The 20923-nt window shown below is 40.7% G+C and overlaps 1 protein-coding gene across 11 annotated transcripts in view; it reads left to right on the forward strand.

Moving 5' to 3' along the window:
- The first annotated feature begins 228 nt into the window (after nt 1-228).
- Nucleotides 229-20923, forward strand: part of NPNT (nephronectin) — a 79822-nt gene continuing 59127 nt past the window's right edge. For 3 of the 11 annotated variants that reach the window (XM_055086162.1, XM_055086161.1, XM_055086163.1), the window contains exons 1-3: nt 230-475; nt 2722-2822; nt 17271-17321. In XM_055086162.1, the coding sequence (XP_054942137.1) occupies nt 405-475; nt 2722-2822; nt 17271-17321 (223 nt within the window). In that variant the 5' untranslated portion in view covers nt 230-404. Of the gene's footprint in view, nt 476-2721; nt 2823-17270; nt 17322-20923 lie in introns of all 11 variants that reach the window. The other 8 variants (XM_055086159.1, XM_055086157.1, XM_028492152.2 and 5 more) reach the window with 5 other exon arrangements.

Raw genomic sequence — 20923 nt, forward strand, 5'->3', positions numbered from 1 at the left:
CTCCCAGCCTGGCGCTCACCCCGCTTGGCTGGTCCCCAGGAGACGCTGCCTTCCCGCGGCGCCCCCGCCCCCCGAGCTTCCCGCAGCCGGGCCGAGCGCCCTCACCCCTCACCCGCGGCCCCGAGAGCGGCTAGTCGGGCGCACGCGCGCCCCCCGCCCCTCCCCGCAGGCGGCGCAGCTTCCCCTGCAGCACCTCCCCTCTCGGGGAGGGAGCCGGAGGGGGCTCGGGACGCCGCGCGCAGACCAGCTCCGGCTGCGCGCCGCGCCGCTCTCCTCCGAGAGTGGCAGCAGTAGCCGCGGCGGCCGCAGGGGTTCCCGGCTGCCGCAGCTCCTCGGGGGAGCCCAGCACCCCCAACCTGCTCGCCGCGCGCAGCTGAGCCGCCGCGCGGGACTCGCCGGCCAACATGGATTTCCTCCTGGCGCTGGTGCTCGGGTCCTCGCTCTACCTGCAGGCGGCCGCGGAGTTCGACGGGAGGTGAGTCGGACCCCGGGGCGCCCTCTCCTGCTCCATGCAGCGCTAATTTCACACTGCCCTGGGGTTCCCCCTCTCTGCTCTTGCTCCAGAAGTTGGGCCACCGCACAGCCTCGGCGGGAGGAGAGCCGTCGAGCCGCCCTCTCTACCAGTGGCTGCCCGAGGCCTGAAGGGCGCGCCCACTGCGCGTCCGGGAACCCGGCCGCGGCTCCCCGGGAGAGGCTGCGCGAGCCGCCCAGCCCCGGCTCGGCAAAGAGGGCTGGGAGAGAGGGGAGGCTCGAGCCGGGCGTCTGGGTTCTCAGGGCGCGGGTTAGCCGCCCCAGGGGAGGTGACGCGCGGGACATCCCTTGTCTGGGAAACTCTCGCTCTTGGTTTAGACAGCTCTGCAGTGGGGAAACTTCCAGGTGGTCGGGACCAAATCCCGGCTGGGAGCTGTCAGGGCCGCTCACACAAAGGGTGGGGAAAGGAAGCGACTGGGCTTCCAGTGGCGGGGGGAACCTGTTTGCCTTCCCACTTGGTTTCCTTGGCGGGGGTGGGGAACTCTGCGTGCGTGCGTGTGTCTGTGGTGTGTGTGTGTGTGTGTGTCTGTACGCACACACAGCTCCCGAGACTTAGGGCGAGCCTGACTGCTGCGTGCTCTGACAGGTTCCAACAACCCAAGGCTCTGCTCCCCTCGGCTGTCACTCAGCCGCTCCTCCCGCCTCTGCGCGCGGAGCCCTCTTCCCCGCCGCCGGATCGGTTCCCGCGAGTGTGTGAGTGTGTGTGTGCGTGTGAGAGTGTGTGTGTGTGTGTGTGAGAGAGAGAGAGAGAGAGTGTGTGTGTGTGTGTGTGAGTGAGTGAGTGTGTGTCGGGAGGGCGTGCTCGGTTACCCCACCTCGGCGCAATTGCAGACCAGACTCGCCCCGAAACCAGGCAGGAGCAGCCAGGAGTTTTTAACTTAGGTCACACCGCCCTGCAGTCGCCCTCAGGCAACGACCGGCACCCACACTCCCGCCCCCGCGCAGCCGGAAAGACTGCCGCACCTGTTTTTCCTGCAATCTTGGAACGAATCAATTCCACAATTGATTGGTTTTCTTGTACCTGGAAGGAACGGAGGGAAGCCAGTGGAGCGCTGAAGAGAAGCAGCGCAGCCGCTGGTTTACCACCTGGTTGGAGGAAATGGAAAGTTCGTGGTTATTTGTCCTTTGGGCTTGGGGGCATAAGGGGGAGATGAAAGGAAGGGGAATTGAAAAGATTAGGGAGCTAAAAAAAACGTGGGTAGCGTCCAGAGGCTGTTTTATTTTATTAAAGTAATTATTTGCCCACATTCGTGTCTGTTGTGCGTTTCTTGCACACATATGTGCAACAAGAAATACATCACATGATTATGCATAAGATTTCCATACAGCCTTAAAAAGATGTCTAAAACAGACAATTAAAATATTAATCCTCTAGGGGGAAAATGTCATTGAGGTAGGCGTGAATCTAAACAACGAACCGATTTACCAAATAAGGTGTCAAGGTGGAATCTGGTAGTAAATCTTATCCTGAAATCGAGTGCTTGCTTTAGTCCTTATTTACATTAGAGAGGACGGTAACACGAATCGTTGATGCAGGAAAGTTTCAAACCACAAGGACACTTGAGATGTTAGCTACACTTTAAACTCTCCTTGGTTTTATTTAGTCTTCTTTCTCAAGTACATTTTTTTCTGGGAACTTTTTCTGAAGAAGAGTCATGTCTGGGAAAGAGTTCTGTTTCATTCGATTTTGAGAGACCTCCCTCCCTTCTGTTCCTTCCCACATGTACCTGTTATATAAGGCAGAAAACTTTTTTTTTCTGCTTTGACATGTCCTAATACTTTTCAGTTGACGGTGTATCAGTCAAAACTGGCTTTCCTCTCAGGAACAGGTGTGGGCCTTTGAGGAATCTGTTTTATTTCAAGCTTAAGAAACCATCCTATGAGTGGCAGCCTTGAGAATTCTTGGTTTTAGCTGGTGCTCTTTCCTTGCAAGAAAGGATCTTCCCCTCCCTCCCTCCCCGCCACCCCTACTCTTGGGCGGTTGTATCTGCGTATGTCTGATGTTTGAAATTAAATCATGGCAGAACTATTTCCCTGAAGGTGTGTTATTGTTTTATTTCTTCAGGCATGAAGGAGTTCATAGAAAGTTGTTGGGTGTGATTAAAATGTTTTTCTCAAGTAATAACAAAGAGGAAATTATTTTTAATTTCGAAAGTGTCTTTATTTAATTCGAATCTTTTTGTTTGGTAGGTGGCCCAGGCAAATAGTGTCATCCATTGGCCTGTGTCGTTATGGTGGGAGGATTGACTGCTGCTGGGCCTGGGCCCGCCGGTCCTGGGGACAGTGTCAGCGTGAGTATCACCCCTGGGACTTCAGCTTCCTTTGAGGGCGGGCTGTCCACCGTCCGTCATGGCTTCACTCTGCAGGTCGGAGGGCTCATTCCTGAGCAAGGCTTGGTGGTGCGGTTCTGACGGAATCTGCAGTCCCTGACCTCTTATTCTGCCACTTTCCAACCTGAGCCACCTGTAGGAAGGTGCCAGTTTTGTTATTCACAGAGAGCCACCTAGGATGCTCGTTTTAGCTTTTGTCCCCCATACCTCCAGCTCTTGTTTTCCCATCAGGCTTACTCTTTTCTTTGCTCTGGGCTCTGAGGTGGGAGTCAGATAATGAGTCTAGATTGTATTTACACTAAAGAAACTCTGAACCTTATAGCACTTATAAATTCCTTACCACGGCTGTTGTATAAAGTGGCCTATTTGTAAATCTTTTTCTTTTTGAAGTGAGATTGTATTGACTGGCTTCTAAATGGACCACCCAGTATAATCCAGTAATACCTCTGGAAAAAAAACCATCATCTTTAAGTTCCATGAGTAATCAACATCATGTAATAAGTGCCCAATCAGAACACTGATTTTTAATTTTACATGATGATCACAAATGGGTATTTTAATGGTAGAAATCAGAGCCACATCCCAGAAGTTTGAGAAATTCATTCCCAGCATTTTATCTGGATCTTAAAATTTTATCCCACTCCCCCTAACAAAAGAATCCACAAACTATCAAGTAAATTTCTGGTATATCTTTGGAGCACGAGGTTGGCATGTCTGGTTAGATAGTGGGAACTGAGTTGGGTGCCATATATCCCAGTGTTTACTGCTGATGAGAAAGGGGCTTAGAGAAATAGGGAAGGATAGTTAAGTCTGGAGCTGGAAAGGGAGGAGCCTGCCTTAGAGAAGTGCTGGCAGGATGAGGAATCAGGTAAATTTCAGCTTGGAAAGCTAGGCACTCCCTCAGCTATTTCAGTCTTTGAGAACTGTGTGTGATGTCTGTCCTTAGCTTTGTGAAGGAGGGAGAGTGACAGTCCCAGGTTGACCTCTCTGGTTAGGGATGGAAAGGTAAAGGGGACTAAAGTTTGTCTACCTGCTCCCTGCAAGCCACTGGGCCAGACTTTTTTCACAGTTGGGTCATTGCTGCTTTTTATAAAGGCAATTGGTGGTAACTCCAGTTTTCAGTAAACAAAAGAACTAGGTAAAGTTTCTGTGCCCCCACTGGTTTGTCTCTTCCCGTTGTTTTTAAGGGAAGATGGTCAAAAAAGAAGAATGGTACCTGGTGAAATAAAGTCTTGTGCCACAGGGCCAGAGGTATTTGCACAGCTGGAGGCCACAGGTGTGGAATTTGAAGAGCAATCTGGTGTTGATAAGCAAAGGGTGAAGAGAGGGTTCTTCTCTTGACCCAATACACACATCTCTCCTGAATAAAAAATAAGCAGTTCCCTTCCCTTTGCAGGAAGGGAGACAGTTTCCTCCTCCTTCACTGCCTTAATTTTCAGGACGCTCCCAAAGCAAATGTTGCAGTGCTTTGGGTGTGCACAGGCCGCCAGCCCCACCCAGGACAAGGCTGCCTGGCAGAGTGCCCTGAGCTCAGCGGAGCGGAGCACACCTTCCATGAAGGCAGCGTGTCAGGGCCTTCGGCAGAAGCACGCGGAGGAGTATACGTGCACTCTGCCAGATGTGCTAAAAGAATTCCGCGGAGAAAACTCTATCTCTCAGAGGTTCATCAACTGCGGAATTCCCCAGAAAGAACCTCTAGGAGCTGTTTTATGTCTCTTTACCTTGGAATTAAATTTTCTCTAATATACACTGGCTTGGCAGTTCTGAATTTGAATGAGTTTAAAGACCTTTGAAAGGTCCAGTGGCATTACAAAACTTCAACATCCAAGTGATTTCCTAGCATTCCACTTTCTGCACAGTAGCTTTCCCAGCAGATATGGGACACTGTTTTATTATTTTCTATACCTTCATTTTGTTTCTAAAAGACTGCACAGTGGTCAAATATAGTATTGGATAGTACTTATCTTTTCCTTCCTGTTATTGAATCCGAGGAAGCTACAACATGGCATGAGGTAATTACTGAAATGGTAATAAATGCGTAAGATGATCCTGCACAAATCACAGTTTACCTTAGATTTGGTGGAAGTTTGAGAGGCAGCGTAATGGAACGGGGACTCTGGAGCTAGATTGCCTGGGTTTAAATTAGTTCCACCTCTTATTAGCTGTGTGACCTTGAGCAGGTTATTCAATCCCTCTCTGCTTCATTTTCCTCATCACTAAAATGGATCTAAAATAGTACAATACCTCCTAGGACCACAACACGGCTTAAGTAAGCTATGATTTGTAAAGCACGTAAAACTACTGGCACAGAGTAAACACTGTTATGTGTGTTTGGTGAAATTAAAGAAATGTAAAGGACTACTGCTACTGACAGTGTTCTGGGATGGGACATACCCATGCTATCAGATTCTTTGTTCTTGAGGCATGATATATGCATTTTTGCATTTATACTGCTGAAATTAAAAAATGGTTCCAAGTTTCTGTGTTGCAATAAAACAAAATGCCTTTAAACTAAAAAGGGCCACATGGATCTTTACTATTAATATTACAGATGGCAGAGTTGTAAAAAATGAGTTCAAAGATGGATGCTTCCTTGTCTGTGTTTTATTTTTGCAGAACCTCAGATGGTCCAAAAGTCTCTTGCCAGTTCAGAGATCCCCCTGTCTTTGTTTTGCTGTAAACAGATAGAGGAATGTGGGAGAGGAGGTCACCTCAGAGTGGGAAGGAAGAACAGCGGCAAAAGGAGGCTTGTCGGGGACAAATGGAAAGCTCCTGATTAGTTTTTAAAGGAAGCTTTTGTGAAATTAAAACCTTTGTCACTATATTTATTCAAGGAAAGTACCTTGCTATTCTTTAACAGTTACATCTGGTAATGGATTACCTATAAAAATTCCGAACAGCTTCTGGGAAATCTAATGTGAAAAATGTTTTTGCCTTCCTGACCCTTGAATAATCTCAGAGTTCTTTTTCCCATGAGGAGCATTCTCCCTTCCTTAGCAAAAGTGCCCTGGTTCTCGTTTTTCTGAATGATTTACTTTGGAATTTTCCTTCAAATCAGCACAGCAAAGCAAAAGGAAACTATTCCCACCTGCATGTAGAAGCTCCCAATTTATCCCTTAGAAGATGTGTAAGTTGGGGGAGACCATACCCTCATGGTACTGTGTGTCAGGTCTCACACCCTAGCGCACTGACCCTTGGGTGAGTGTTTATCTCCATTTGGTTGAGCATATGTGAGACATATTGACTCAATATTCATGTGAGTCGAGTATATGTATTTATACAAAACATGCTGCATTTCATTTTCACTTGCTGCCCCCCTTTCCATGGACTTGTTGGGAGAGGACAACGAACATGGCAGGGGCCTTGCGTTGCCTAGCCTCGCTCCTGCCTCACCAAGTCCAGCCACAAAGCCGTGTCCAGCCAGACTTCCCGCCCTTCCCTCTGGGACTGAGGAAGGAAGGACCGGAGCTGCTACCCAAACAGGCACAGGAGCTGTCCCACTTCCCGCCTGTGCCACCCAATATTCCCACCCCGCTGGGGAAAGCATGACCTATTCCAGACATAGGCAGGTTATGTTTTCATTGTTCTTTTAGAGATCATACCCGTACCTTCTTTCTATCCTTTGATTCTTTGTTCTGTGTTCTTATAAACAGATCTCTACATGTTGAGAATTCAAAATTGGGTTTTCCAGTTAATCGTCTTGGGCTTTTACCTTTATTGACTGTTGTTATGGCTCTTGATTGTAAACGGAAAATTTCTTAATATGTTTGTAACACACTGATGCTTCCATATTTACAGCACACAGCACCTTAATCACTTAGATTATCACAAAATACTTGTTTCTTGCTCTGTAGTTATTTAACTTCCTTAACTTTTCCATCTTGTTAATGGCACATTTCATTTTAATTATTTTAACAATTTCTCTACTCCAAGTGGAGATCTCTGTAATAGAGTTTTCTCAGGGTTTGTATATCTGATTTTAAAAAGCCATGTATTCCGTGGAAACAGTTATTAACTAAAAGCACTAAACAATTTGGGACAGCTGAGTGGAGCCCTGACTTTTGTACCTGATTAGCTATTTAACATTTCTCAGCCGCAGTTTTCTTATTTTACAAGTGGATTTCTAAGGTGCCATGCAGCTCTAAACCCCATCTGAGAACTTCCTTAATATTGAAAAGGGTATATAGGATCTAGATATTGCATTTCTGTATGGTTGTCTTTCTGTTTACTTGGACATTTGGCTCTATATGTGGCTATAACAATAGTGTTTCTGTTGAAAGCACTTTGTAAAGGTATGAAGAAAAACTCAAAATACAACTAGTTCTAGGTTTCAACAAAGCTGTTCAGTTCCGGAGTTCTTTGGCTCTCATTGAGCAATTTGTGGTTTTTGAAAGAATTTAAATAAATTAGGATGGTTTTGTATCATTTTTCCTTAAGACCAGGCAAAATGCAGGTGTTTTGTTATGTTTCTTTGGAGATTTTGGTGAGAAGTGAAGCCTACTCCTAGAGTTTGCTTTGCTTTATTAGTTCTAAACCTTGTTTTCTCCTCCCTCCTCTCTGAAGTTAGTAAAGGCTACAACTGTACAGTTGCCATGTAAAGTGAAAATTCTGGATTTTTATCAGCGCTAGATAAACTTATAGGTTAGTGCAACTTAAGGACTGAGAAACAGTAATTCATTCTGAAACTGTTTTGGAGTTGTCAAATAATTTCACTTGGATAATGTATGTTATGGCTAATGATCGTGGACCACTAGAAAGAATGCTGAACAAATCATTGAATTATTTATTTCTGTATTTCAAATGAAATGGTTATTAGTTTAAGCAGAGAATTTTGATTTGGTAAGTGAAACATTTACATTTCATATTTCATTCCTTATTCATATCTGGGTTCAGAAATCAGCCTCTTAAAAGGAAAAAAAAAAAAAAAGGAACATGATTTTTAAATTTTTGCTCTCTATGTTGGTCATTGACTTCCTGTTCCTAGTCACAAAAGTATATAGATTACACCCTTCTTTGATTTTTTGGATTTTGAGTACTTTCTTTAAAATAGTTAAGAGGGCTTCCCTGGTGGCGCAGTGGTTGAGAGTCTGCCTGCCGATGCAGGGGACGTGGGTTCGTGCCCCGGTCCGGGAAGATCCCACATGCCGTGGAGCGGCTGGGCCCGTGAGCCATGGCCGCTGAGCCTGCGCATTGGGAGCCTGTGCTCCACAACGGGAGAGGCCACGACAGTGAGAGGCCCGCGTACCACAAAAAAAAAAAAAAAAAAAAAAGAAATAAAATAGTTAAGAGTAAACAAGAAATATTGGAAGTGACTTTGAAGGCCACACATAGTGTTCCCCTACTATTCCTAGTGAGTGCCTTTCCTTTAGTAGTGAACAACTATGGCAACCTCCACTGGCCATGAATCAACGTTTTATAGATGAAGCAGTTTTTATATCCATACAGCTGTACACGCTCCAGGAGTAGTTGGGGATATCAAGGCAGGCTGTGCTCCTCAGAGCCGTGTTGAAGATTGCCAGCAGGTCCCAGGCCAGCTTAATGGAGCTGAGCACGCTTCACTGTCTTAATGTTTATCAGCTTCCTCCTCTAATTTTGGGGTGAGAATGCAAAATCTCATGTTTTATTTTCTGAGGTAGGAATAAATGCAAAGCAGTGGACAATCTTATAACTACTTTCAGCGCTAAACCTGAATCTCCAAATCCTTAGCAAGTCAATTTTTTGATTAAGATTATCCAACCACCACTTTCCGTGAAAAGGTTAAGAACAGCATGTACTTTGGGTGACTTCAAGTGGTCTTGGAATGCAGATTCCAAACTAGAATCAGTGTTGAAGAAGTTTGACCTTTTTCCGTAGGTAGTTTTGGAGTATGTGTCGTCTTGAAAGTTAAGGTTCACAGAAATTACCTTGTTCCTTCATTCTTTCCCCGCATTAGAACTGATCTTTATATCATACTGTTGAGAGCTACTAATTTCCTAAGATCCCCTCATAAATTAATCTGGGCAGGTCTCAACCTTTACGGACTAGAAAATTCTAGCACTTCTCAGGCTGGGAGGTCAGGTCAGGTAAAGGGAAGCCCTTCAGTGGCTGCAAGTTCAGCCGCTCTGTCTGCCCTCACACACCTGCCACAAGGAGAGGCTACCTGAAAGCGCCCGTGCGCGTACACCTGCTCCTGAGGAGCCGCTTCCAGCCCAGAAACTGCACTTTGCTACTGGGAAACTTTTTGATAAGCTTTGGAAAATGTAGGTGTGCTTCCCCCACCCCCTTCTGTAGCAATGGTAATGGTGGTTTTCATCTGTAGAATTCATGTTATATGCATTTTCAGTCAGTTGAATCAATTGCCTGCTTTTAAAGCGAATCCAGAGATGCTGAGTGATTCCCTGCAGTTGCCTTCAGTGAGTAATGGAAGATATTCATCACAGGGGCTGCGCCTTCATCGCAGCGGAGATGAAAGGGAACGAGAGAAGGGTTATAATGGTCTAATCCTCATCACTCCTCCCCTCCCCCACCGCCATAACAGATACTTTTGCCCCTTTCTCACCGATTTTGTGCAGGTTTAAAAATTTTTCCCATCAGTCTTTTAAAAATATTTATTTATTTTATAAGAGAAAATGCGTTCATCGCCTCACATACCCCTCCTTAGAGCGATAAATGTTACCAGGTTTTTATATACCTTTCAGAAATACTTTACATACTTATGGGTAAATTCTTATATATCTATTCTTATATATAGCATGCTATATACACCATTTTACCTTCTTTTTCCTAAAAATGCATCTTGAAAGACTTTCTTTATCATCAGCACATGAAGAGCCTGCTCACTTTTTTATGGATGTGTAGCATTCCACTGTATGGCTATACCATAGTTTGTTAACCAGTTTCTTATTGGTGGACATTTATGTTGATTCTAATCTTTTGCTAACACAATTCTAAAATAAGCAACCTTAGACATACATTGAAAAAAATATTGTTCTGCAAGATAACTTTTATATGTGGTCAAATGACATATACAGTTGTAATTTTGACCAGGTGACCAATGGCTTCTTCCTTGGTAGTAAGTGGGTAAACGAAAGACTGGATTGCAGTGCTGACTTAAGGCTCTGGCAATTCCACATCCAGAATCTGATCTGTTGCTTGACTCTAGGATGCTCTAATCCCTACTTTGTTCCCCAAAAACCCCTCTGACAAGTCAGTGAAGGTCCCTCGGCCCCCATTTTTCATCTGTTTAATCTTGGACTAGAGGCAGCTGGTTGGGAGGATGAGGTGAGGTTGTCCATTAGCCAGGATCCCCACCTGGCGTCCTGCCCGTCAGTTGTCTACTCTTTATGGATGTGAGGTCCTTTTTACTTATAAGAAAGACTCATACATTCTTTTAGGAATTGCTTAATTCGTTGACCTTTTATTATGTTTATAGTTCAGCCGTAATTCTTACAGCTATGTATATAGTCTTTGCTTTTTTACTAGACCCATTACCCGTTAGGGAGGAGTATGTAGAATTTTGATACCTGAATAAAGTTTTTTGGGACACCTGCTGTGACATGAGTATTTTCAGGAAATATTAAACTATTGTACCAAAATACTTTTAAAAAGTGACTTTGAAACTGTAGGGGTGGGACTTCCCTGGCTGTCCAGTGGTTAGGACTCGACACTTTTACTGCCGAGAACCCGGGTTCAATCCCTGGTCGGGGAAGTAAGATCCCACAAGCCACGCGGCACGGCCAAAGGGGGAAAAAAAAACTGTAGGGGCATATCATTTCCATTAATTATTCTAATCCTTATTCCAATTATATCTTAAGTCATCTTATTTTTAAAAATTAAGAAATGCGTGCATAAGTTAAAAATTAAAAGACCCAGGTTGGGAGAGAGAGAAGGCAGTGAAGGTAAGTCTTTCTGACTTCTCTGTTTTCCTGACACTTAGTTCCAACCTCCAGCAGGCCCCCACTGTTCCCTGTTGATCTTTGCAGAGATTTCTAGGCATTTCCAAAATTTTCCTTGTTCATAAAATGATGGCATGAAGTAAAACTAGTCTGTACCTTCTTTTTTCATGTAATATTACATTTTGGAGGCTAGTCCTTATCAATTCATGTAAACCTGACTCATTCTTTTAAATATGGATGTACCATAATTAATTTTAAATTAATTAATTAAAAAATCCCCTATTTGTGTACATTTAGGTGGTTTTCAATATTTTGTTTTTACAAAATATGCTGTAGTGAATATCTTTACACATTCATCATCACTGTTATATACATACAGATATGGGAGAGATAGTCATCCTATTTTTATGTAAGTACAATTGTTGAAGAGCTCTCATTTTATTTTTATAAATTTTCTTATATAAACTATGTAACTTAAAGGCGATTAAATCATGGATAATATTACAGAGTGGAAACCTTCCATTCAGTCATTTTCTATTTTTGATTCCTTAGAAGATACCTTAAAAGATGAATAGAATGGATTTATTTCTATGTTTTTATGCCCTACCTTGTTTGGGAAAGGATGTGAAGTGGCTTCCAGGAATGAATGCAGTAAAATAGGAAGATAGAATTAACAATGGCTAGAGGAAGAAAAAAGGATAGGATAAAAGGTAAGATGTTGGGAGGCGAGTTAACAAGTCTGCACTTATGTAAGCCATAGGATTTAAATTATGTTTCATAATTTGGCTCTTAGTTTCTGCTAGCCAAAGGAAAAAGGAAGTTTCATTGCTTATATAATTCATGTTGTTTGTTAGGGAAAAACCAAGCCAGTTATTTGGGGAAATTATGTCTTTTCCCACATATAGTACTGAAAAAAGACTTCCATGTGGTCTTCAGAGAGTAGGGTTGAGTGATGGAGTGGAAGGGGCTACAGCAACGTTTTTATCATGAAGCAAGTGGTGGTTTTGTAAAGCTGTTCCATAGAAGAGCCTCCAACCTAAGAAGAGACCCTTACTCCAGAACTGCAGTTCATAGAAAACTATTTTACAAGCAGCTTAAGAAACGTTATACATACTTAGCTTTCTGATGACTCAGCTTGACTTAGCCCAGAATATCTAGCAGTGATGGGTGAACTGTATAGTATAGGGCTTTGGGTGGACAATTCTAGGTTAGACAAAAGAGTTTCAAGTCAGGATCTCTAACAATATCAAGTTTGTTGTAATATTAATTAAAAGCAAGTCCATATATTTTTTCTTTTCTTTTTTTTTCAGCCCATGTATTTTAAAAATCAGTCAGCAGTTGATGGAATTGGTACCCAGAGGCACTGGGAATGGAATACAGATAGGTGTCTCCTAGGATCCAGTATTAGGAGGCTCTGCAAAGAAATCGGAGAATTTTTTGTATCAATTTTGTATGAGTTATTATTTTTGTATTCATTGAATATCAGCATAAAAAGTCATTACCATTTTGTATGTACTTACTCATTTTCATGCAAGTTATAACTTGGGGTAAGAGGTGAGGCACAAACATTGCTTCCAGGCATCATTTATCCTACTTATGCTGTTACTTGGAATAAGGGCCAGTGCGCCCAGGAACAACAAAATCGTTGACCAGTGCTCATTTCCCCAAAGCTCATGATAGTTATAGGTGTGCAAAGGAGCCCAAATGACCCTTAGTTTTTATTCTAGTTCATCTGGATCTCATGGAGGGCTGCTTTAAATAAGCCACTGGGGCCTGAATAGACTCAAAGCAGAGTCTTATGTCACGGTCCAGACACAAACTTAACTTGTTTTCACTGGGGTATGAGGAAAGGTTAATCCTCATGCACTCCTGAAGCTCCATTGGCAATGGAACCTGAAACTGGGATACATATGCCCTAGGAGAACCTCTGTCTCAAAAAAAGAAAAAAAAAAGAAAAAGAAAGGCTCAACATGATGTGTCTGGAGAGGGCCCCAATCCAGTAAGTGCCCCATCTCCTTGGGAGAAACAGAGAAAGGGACTTTGAATGCCTTTCTCCAGAGATCAGCACCAACCAAGAATCTAACCTGTCCAAGAATTGTCACCTTATATCAACCTGGAGGGGAGCCAAGGAGTTTACATTGCCAGGGCCAAGATCTTACATTTCTTTGTGGGAATAAATAAATGATCAGTTCTCAAATATAATAGAATGTAGCCCAGATAATTTCGCTTGAAAAAATTTCAAAGTGATATCAATTGCTGACCATAGAAAAATACTGTAGCATAGGCCTAATGTGATTGACAGTGCATCCCTGGGAATCTACCAGAGAAAATTGGTTTCAAAATGTATATCTAGTTACTTAAAAATCATCAGTGTGTTACAAGGTATAGAGTTCAGTTAAGTAATATCAAATATAAAGAAATTTATATTTGTGCATTTTAAATTATATTTAGTGCATTTTAATGCACTAAAGCTTCATTTAAAATTTTCCAATTTCATCACGTAATTACTACTAGTGCCTAGTTGAGATAATTATGGTCATAATATAAATACTAATAAAATTCCTAATAAAGCCAGCATAAAAGAGTATGTTACAGCCTAGATGTGATAAAGTATTATTATGTATGGTAAAATAGTGTAGATATCCATGTGTTATTACATATTCTTTCACAGATAGTCTCAAGAATTTTAGTTTTAACTTAGCCTGATGAAACACTGTTAAGTCAACTTGTTATTCTTACGTCTGATAGAAGGAAAAAGAGATAAGAATAATCAAATTAGTTTCGTAGCTTTATAATATAGTAGTTGATTTTGTAGAAGAAACAGTTTTTCTCCTAATTATATTTAATTAGAAGCCCTCATTTTCTGCCATATATTAACCAAAGGCTGGAGACAGCCTTGGTAGGTATTAGATGCTGGGGAAAGCCAACTTGAGACTAAGGATTTGCTGTAGGTGATTTGCATGAGGATAGTCTAGAATCAAATAAATTTTAAAACTGCACACTTCATTTGGTTAGTATCTCCTTAATGGTCCTGTAGATTAATGATATAAATTCTCCAAAACTGACATTGTTTTCCTGTTATAACATCATCAGATCACAAGGTTAAGGTTGTCTTTTGTAAATATTACTGACTTATTCTGAACTTTTAGGAACTATTTCATCACAGTTTAAATTTGTGCTAATGTACACAAAAGAAGAAACTATTAGACATTTCTGGATTTATGCTTACTTTGCCAAAAACAGTGTTGTTTTTCAAAAATCTCTAGCCTTGTTTTTATAGATCAGAGTTTTCAAACTCGGTTTCTATGAAAAATCCCTAAATGGTCAAAGGTGTGTGTTTAGCACAGAGACTAACTCCTTGGATAGATTTTTCGAACATAAGCTTCCTGCCACCTAAAATATTTTTCTAAAGCCTTTGTTACCTCCTATTTTATTTTAATGTTAAGATTTTGTAGGTACTTGGTAACTATCTGCCAAATGCTTTCATGCCAACAAATAGCAAATAATAGAAAAACACAAATTGCAGCTCATGCTTAAGTGTGTTTTTTTTTAATGCACATGGATGTTTAGAGTTGATTTTATATTATATAACTTACTGTGGCAATCGTTTCTACTGGGTAAATTGTCCCAAGCTCATCTGATTACATCAATATTTCGTGGTGTTTCATATAGATAATGGTGGTTTCAAGTTCTTTTGTCCCTTGGATTGAGTTTTTAAATCAAAACTCAATTGAGTTTTTACTGATGAATTAAAAGGTTCATTGCATCTTGGTGTCTATGTATGGCCAAAAATTAGGATATTCCCCTGTATAGTTTATTTCCTAATTAAGGCAGAATTGTGTTTTTTTGAAAGAGGTAAACTGGGGGAGAAAATATAAAATTATGAAGAAATGATTTGTAGATTTGTTAAATGTTCTGTTCTCTAATCTTGTGTTGAGGTCTGATGAATGCTATGGCTTTAATGCCTATAAAGCAGTAGACTGAAAGTTGGGGTCATCCAAATTCTTACTCAAAATGCTATTCGTGGGCGTGGGATCTGTTGTCCTGGATGTTGGTGTTATAAACATGCAGACTTGGAGAGCTGTCTATGAATAGAGTTTGCCAGGCTAATATTAACTTTTTGACAATGAGAAATATGTGAAATTTAGGGTTGGGGTATGGAGAACATCTTAGAGTTACTTTTTTTCTAGCTAGAGATTAGGGTTAGAAGGTAGAAGTACAGTGTCAGGGAGGACCATTCCCTTTCATCTATGTACCTGGCATTTATCACCTGGAAAGAGGTGCCTGTATCATGCTTAAGAGACTGTCTGACGATATGCCAGAAGATAGGGATACCTTTGGCTAATAAGGAGGCTCAGTTCCTTTGGGTTTTTTATCCCTCATTTTCCCTAACTCTGTCCAAAGCCCAGGATGGACTCCAAATCTGTAACCTGTGTTTAGCAGGCAAGAAAAGTCATCCCCGAATAGTTCAGTTTCTCTGGTTTATATTAGTCACAATTTTATAAAATCATTAGGGTGCTTATGATCTTTAACCATGCCTGATAATCACTGAGACCCCTCAGCAGAGTGTAGTGTCACTGAGAGCCCTCAGGTGAACTGAAGCACTGGTCTGGGACAAGTCTCAGGAGAGAGTTCTGCAGTTGTGAATTCTCACCCGGTGGCTTTGCTGGCGAGATTGCATGTGTTAACCACTGTGGCTCTTTACGGTGGCTGTCGGGAAGCAGGTTATCAGGAAAAAAAATGGGACAGATTTTTCTATATTATGTGCTACTAATGAATCCTATTTTAGTGCTTTTTAGTGGGGTTTATACCACAAAACAATACATGTAGGGCATTTATTTTTGGCAGCTTTCACAAAAACCGTGGTGATGGTTGCCTCTGAAAATTTCCTTACGTGTCAATAGAGAATAGATTCCAGAAACTTTCTGGAAATAATCTTCTCCATGTTTAAAATTGCTTTGATTTAAAATGCAGTTTTGTATAGTTTTAAAATGCAAATTTTAGAATATGGGGCATTGGCTAAAATTTCATGCTAAGAAGTCTTACTTAATGGCTATACATACTGAGAACATAAAACTTGCTAAATCTATGTGTGTCAAGGCTGATTTAAGTTAAGTAAGAGAAATATGACCCAACTTAAGATATTGTGAACAAAAATAAACTATACAGAACTGTTGGATGCTTGGTACTAATATAACTACTTAGAAGACAATGATGTTTGCTATTCTTTATTGGCTTGTTTTACCTTTGTTTAAAATCATTTAATATTTTTTCTTGATAAATTAGATTTTTCAAAATTGGCATTTAAAGAGTATTAAAGAAACGGTATCCTTTTATATTTTTCCCTTCTCATACATAACCATAGTCATAAACAGTTTTCTTTAATATGTGATCCAGAATATAATTTTGCAATTTATACTTTGATTTATTTTCAGCTTTTTGCATAGATTGTGCCTGATATATTTCATTACTTTTTTTAAAGAAATGTATCAACATCAAGATATGGTGAGTTCTTTTAAAGTTAAAAACCTAACCAACACACAAGAAAACCTCTAACAAGCAAATGTAATGTGTACCTTTAAAAGTACAGAGCAATCATTCTGGATCGATAGTTAGATTATTACTTTAATTGAATCAAATTGGACTTAGAATTTTTATCTTCTAATATTACCTAAAAGAAGGCTCCATTCACCTAATTTTAAATTACACAAATAAATACACAAATGGAAAGTTAAAGTCTTTCCTCTTTAAAGCATATTTTATGCTTTAAAGAGGAAAGACATTAATCCAAAAGAGAAGTCATACAATCATCTCTTCCCTTACCTCTAGGATCTCTAGGTTGGTCGAACGCTGACCATTACTAGTAGTGTTTCAAGTTACTTCCCTTTACTTTCATTAAAATGGGTAATTTACATATCTTCAAGTGAAATGGCTGAGTTTTCACACTAATTCTTGTTGCTATTGACAACCAAAGCAGCCATGAAAGAAGAAAATGCTGTGGAAGGAAAGAAAAAAAACCTTAATATTTCCTCCGCAAAGTTGGAGAGAAAAGGGAACACACAGTATGTAAGAAACAGGTAAGTAAAGATATATCAATTTAAAAACTACCAGGCTTGGTTACTAATTTATCAAAAGTTTTAATTTTTTTCAGATATTTTGTCCAACACTCAGTTAAATAAAAGGATACTGTCTCTTGGAACCAAAAATTAATATTCTGAAAATGAAAAATTGGATTGAAAGGTACAGTGTCACAAAAGGTCTGAAATACTTTAATTTAGAATTTGAACTATGAAAGAATAGCACAACTTCAATTATTGGTTAATATTTTTGTTACAAAATGTTTTTTAATGACAGAATGGTGACTAAAATATTACTATTTTGAACATGTCCTAGATTTTTTTGTTTGTTTCAGAAAAGCACTGAAAGTTGCATATGTGTAAGTCTCCGGGAATGTAACAAGTTGATAAATACCCAAGTCCAGCCTCCTTACAGAGAAAAGATCTGGAATTTCTTTTTTTGGACATTTGTTTTGCAGCTTTCTACGTCTTAAGGCAGAGAATAGCCAGGATAAGGTGCCAGCTCAAAGGTTAGATGAACATATTTTTTGAAATAATTTTGGCTAATCTATGTCTTGAAAGACATACAGTACTTCTAAATAAAAACTTTACAAAGTTATTAATAAAACTTAACACTAGTTGTGTTTTTGAGTTGCTTTTGGTGGGGGGGATCTATATTCCTTAGAGATGTGTTTCTTCTGTTCATAATTTTATTTCAGTTATTACATTAAACTTTTCCCTTTCAGTTTATAATTCCTTTCTCCTGTTTTATGAATCTAATAAATTGACCTCCATTCTAACCTAAAGGACAGTTTATGTTTTTAATACTTAAAGAAGCAAATAAAAAAAAAAAGTCCACCAAATGAAATTACTAACACCATCCTATCATTAACCTGAGGGAATTGTATCTCATATTCATTAATTCTCCATGGAAAGAATCAGGTAAGAAATATTTTTATTGTATAAGATATGTAAGATGTTATAATAGCACCTCGTAGTATTCATGCTATTGTTTTGGTGCATAAAGTGTTTCTTGTTTTAAATATTTTTGGAAGTGAACAGTGTTACCTAACAAATCACCCTTGTAATACTTTTGTGGAAATTTTTGGTGAAATGTGTGAAATTCTATTTAACGGAGTTGGGGCCAAGAAGACCATGTACTTTAAACTGATAGATGGAAGATACTATGACATGTCAGAGAAAATGTTTTTAAGGGGAGATTTTAATAAAATCACTTGGGAGCAAGATTGATAGTTCTAGAAATAAAAGTTAAGAAATTTCTCTGTTCAGGGACACTTAAAAAACCAAAGCATATGTATCTTATATTTACTATCAGCTATAGTATTAACTAGCAGAGCTATGGCAGAGGTTTAGGAGGTCATAACAAACAAAGAGTATAATGTGGGCTTTGTCACCAACAGATGTGGGTTCAGGACCTGTTCCTGTGACTCACCAACTATGACATACTAGATATTTTATTTAAATCTTCTGAGCCACAATTTCCCAATCTTTAAACCTACTTGGCAAGATTGTTGCTGGCCATAAGGAGAATGCCTCATGCAGAACAGCTCTTGATAAATGTTTGCTATTATTATTGTATGGTCAATATAAAGAATACAAATGAACTTTGAAACAGTGTTTTATTTTTACTAGGCTCCATGGTGGCATCCATGGTATAGCATGTTTTAAAATACATTTTGTTTACCATGCCCATCGTTTGGAAAAAATCCATTGGAAGTAGTAGAAGATTTCTCAGATTATTCATTTCTAAAATAAAGACTGTCATTGGATGACCATCTGTGCTTTTGAACCATTCCTTTTCCACTTCTTTAATAACATCCATTTGCAAATGTCAGAGTGAAGTAGGGTTTTGGTTACCTAACCCAAGGAAAAGGAACTGGAAGGGTCGAGAATTGAATTGTAGAATTACATGTAGAGTTACTTAGTCATTTATTTGACACACATTTGAGAGTTTACTAGCGGCAAGGAGCTAAGTTAGGGGCTGGCAGAGATACAGAGATTAGTAAAACATGGACTCTTGCTTGGGAGGAGCTGATTTGGTAAGATGGCTGTCTCTTATTCCTTCCAGGATTCTAAAGTAGGCAAGAGTTAAGGATAAAGAGTTGAGGCTGTTGAGAGGAAGAATTACTTCCTGCTGGAGAGGATCAAGGAAGATTTCACAGACTCAGTTGTGTTCAGTTGATTCATTCATTCAATAACTACATACTGAGGGTGATTACCTGTCTGATCCTGTGCCAGCCACTGCAGATACATTAGTAAGATGAAGCTACAGGCATTTATGTCATTCCCTGTCAATGTTGAAGGCCCACAGATGAAAACAATATTGGATGAGAGGTGTGTTTTGAGATAGGATATTGTGAGAGCACGTCTCAGTGGGCAGTATCCCCACCCAAGAGTGATGGACTGGTGGCCTAGCTAAATCCTGAGGGATAAGTAAGTCAAGTAAAGGGCACCCTGGCCAGACAGAAAAATGCACTGAAACTTCAGAAGCCAGAATGAGAGGCACATTCCAGGAAATGTAAGAACCTTCATTTGGCATTGGGGTATGTGTTTGAAGGATATCTGATGAGAGATGCTGTGGGAGAGGTAGGAATGGGCTGACTCATGGAAGGCCTTTGATTCCATCTTAAATAGAGTAGGGTTTATCCCAAAGTTGCAGAGGGACATTGTACAGATTTTAAGCAGGGGAATTACATAATAAGATTTATGTTTCATAAGTTATAAGCTGGTGCCAATGGGTCCTATCTAGCATACAGGTGAATTTGATTTTGCTCACAGAGAGTGTTAACATTTTTCGAAATAGTCGCCAGTGTTTCCGAGGTAAAATGGGTATCAGGCTTTGTTGATAAATCAGTAGCTCTGCGTTGCTGCAAGGAATTGGTGGGCTGGAGTTGCTTAGCGTTGCCCCATTTGGAGAAGCGTGTACTCCTTTTTATCATAGGGCGCACTGCTTCAGGCAGATGCCCAGGATCTGTAGGCATTTGGGGTTCTGGGGCCCATTTCTGAACATTTTGCTGATTGGCAATTAAGAGACAGCCTTTTGAGGCTCAGGACTAGAGGCTGTTACAGTAAACCTGGTGAGAAATTGAGTTTTAAGCGGTATTGGTGGGAACAGAGGGAAGATTAGGGATTGAAAGGTACGAAAAAGAAAGGATGGGGAGGCATGCTTTAGGACAGTGCTGGGGAGTGCAGGCTTTCATAGACAGACTTGGCTGCTACCAGACCTGTGTTTTTGAGAAACTAACCTTTCTGAGCAATAGCTTCTTTTTTGGTAAAATATAGATAAGAGCCCTACCTTACGGGGTTGTTATGAGGATCAAATGAGAAAATGCAAAGCACTTAGCTCAGTAACTGGCTTCCATTGATTCACATTCAGGAAAATGGTGGCTGGTGGTGGTGAGGTTGGTTGTAAGGAAGAGGGACTCCAGGATGATGCCTGCGTTTCTGGTTGTGTGATTTGGTGATCTAGAGAACATGGGAGAAAGTGCAGATGGAGACTTCAGTGTTGGATGTGATATGTGTGAAGTGCTTATGAGACTTTGAAGTGGAGAGATGTGCTACGTGGTTGGATTCCAGGGCCTGGAGCTCAGGGGCGCGATGTGAGAGGGGCACAGGCTGTGATCTCTCCACCCCTGTTCTACCCAAACCTTCCTTCCCCTCTGTCACCTTCAGTCAACATTAATGATCCTCACAACTACCTCCAGAGAGGATCACAGTATCAGAAGAATGTGGGAGAGTTAAAATACTATATCGCCTGTCAGCCGAAATGTTCTCTGAGAGTTTTCACTTCTTGAAAAACTTTCTTTCCAGTTTACCATTTTGGCCTCCAGCCGAAAGAAATGAGTAATTCAACATTTGTTTATATCAAAGGCTGAAAAACATCACACTCTACAAACATTCTATCTTTTTTCCCCTTTTGGTTGGCTTTTTCTGTTTCCCATCGTTATCACTCCTAAAAGCAAATATTCAACTAAAAGTAAATCATTGTTAGGAATGAATGACTGTACTTATGTTTGAAATTTATATTCTTTCTTAGCTGAACATACTGAGAATCAGCCCTGCCTCCAGGCCTGACTCAGATGCCACCTTCTCCTTTCTTTCTTCCTGATTT

Source organism: Physeter macrocephalus, chromosome 7, assembly GCF_002837175.3.
Source record: "Physeter macrocephalus isolate SW-GA chromosome 7, ASM283717v5, whole genome shotgun sequence".
Taxonomy (NCBI): Eukaryota; Metazoa; Chordata; class Mammalia; order Artiodactyla; family Physeteridae; genus Physeter; species Physeter macrocephalus.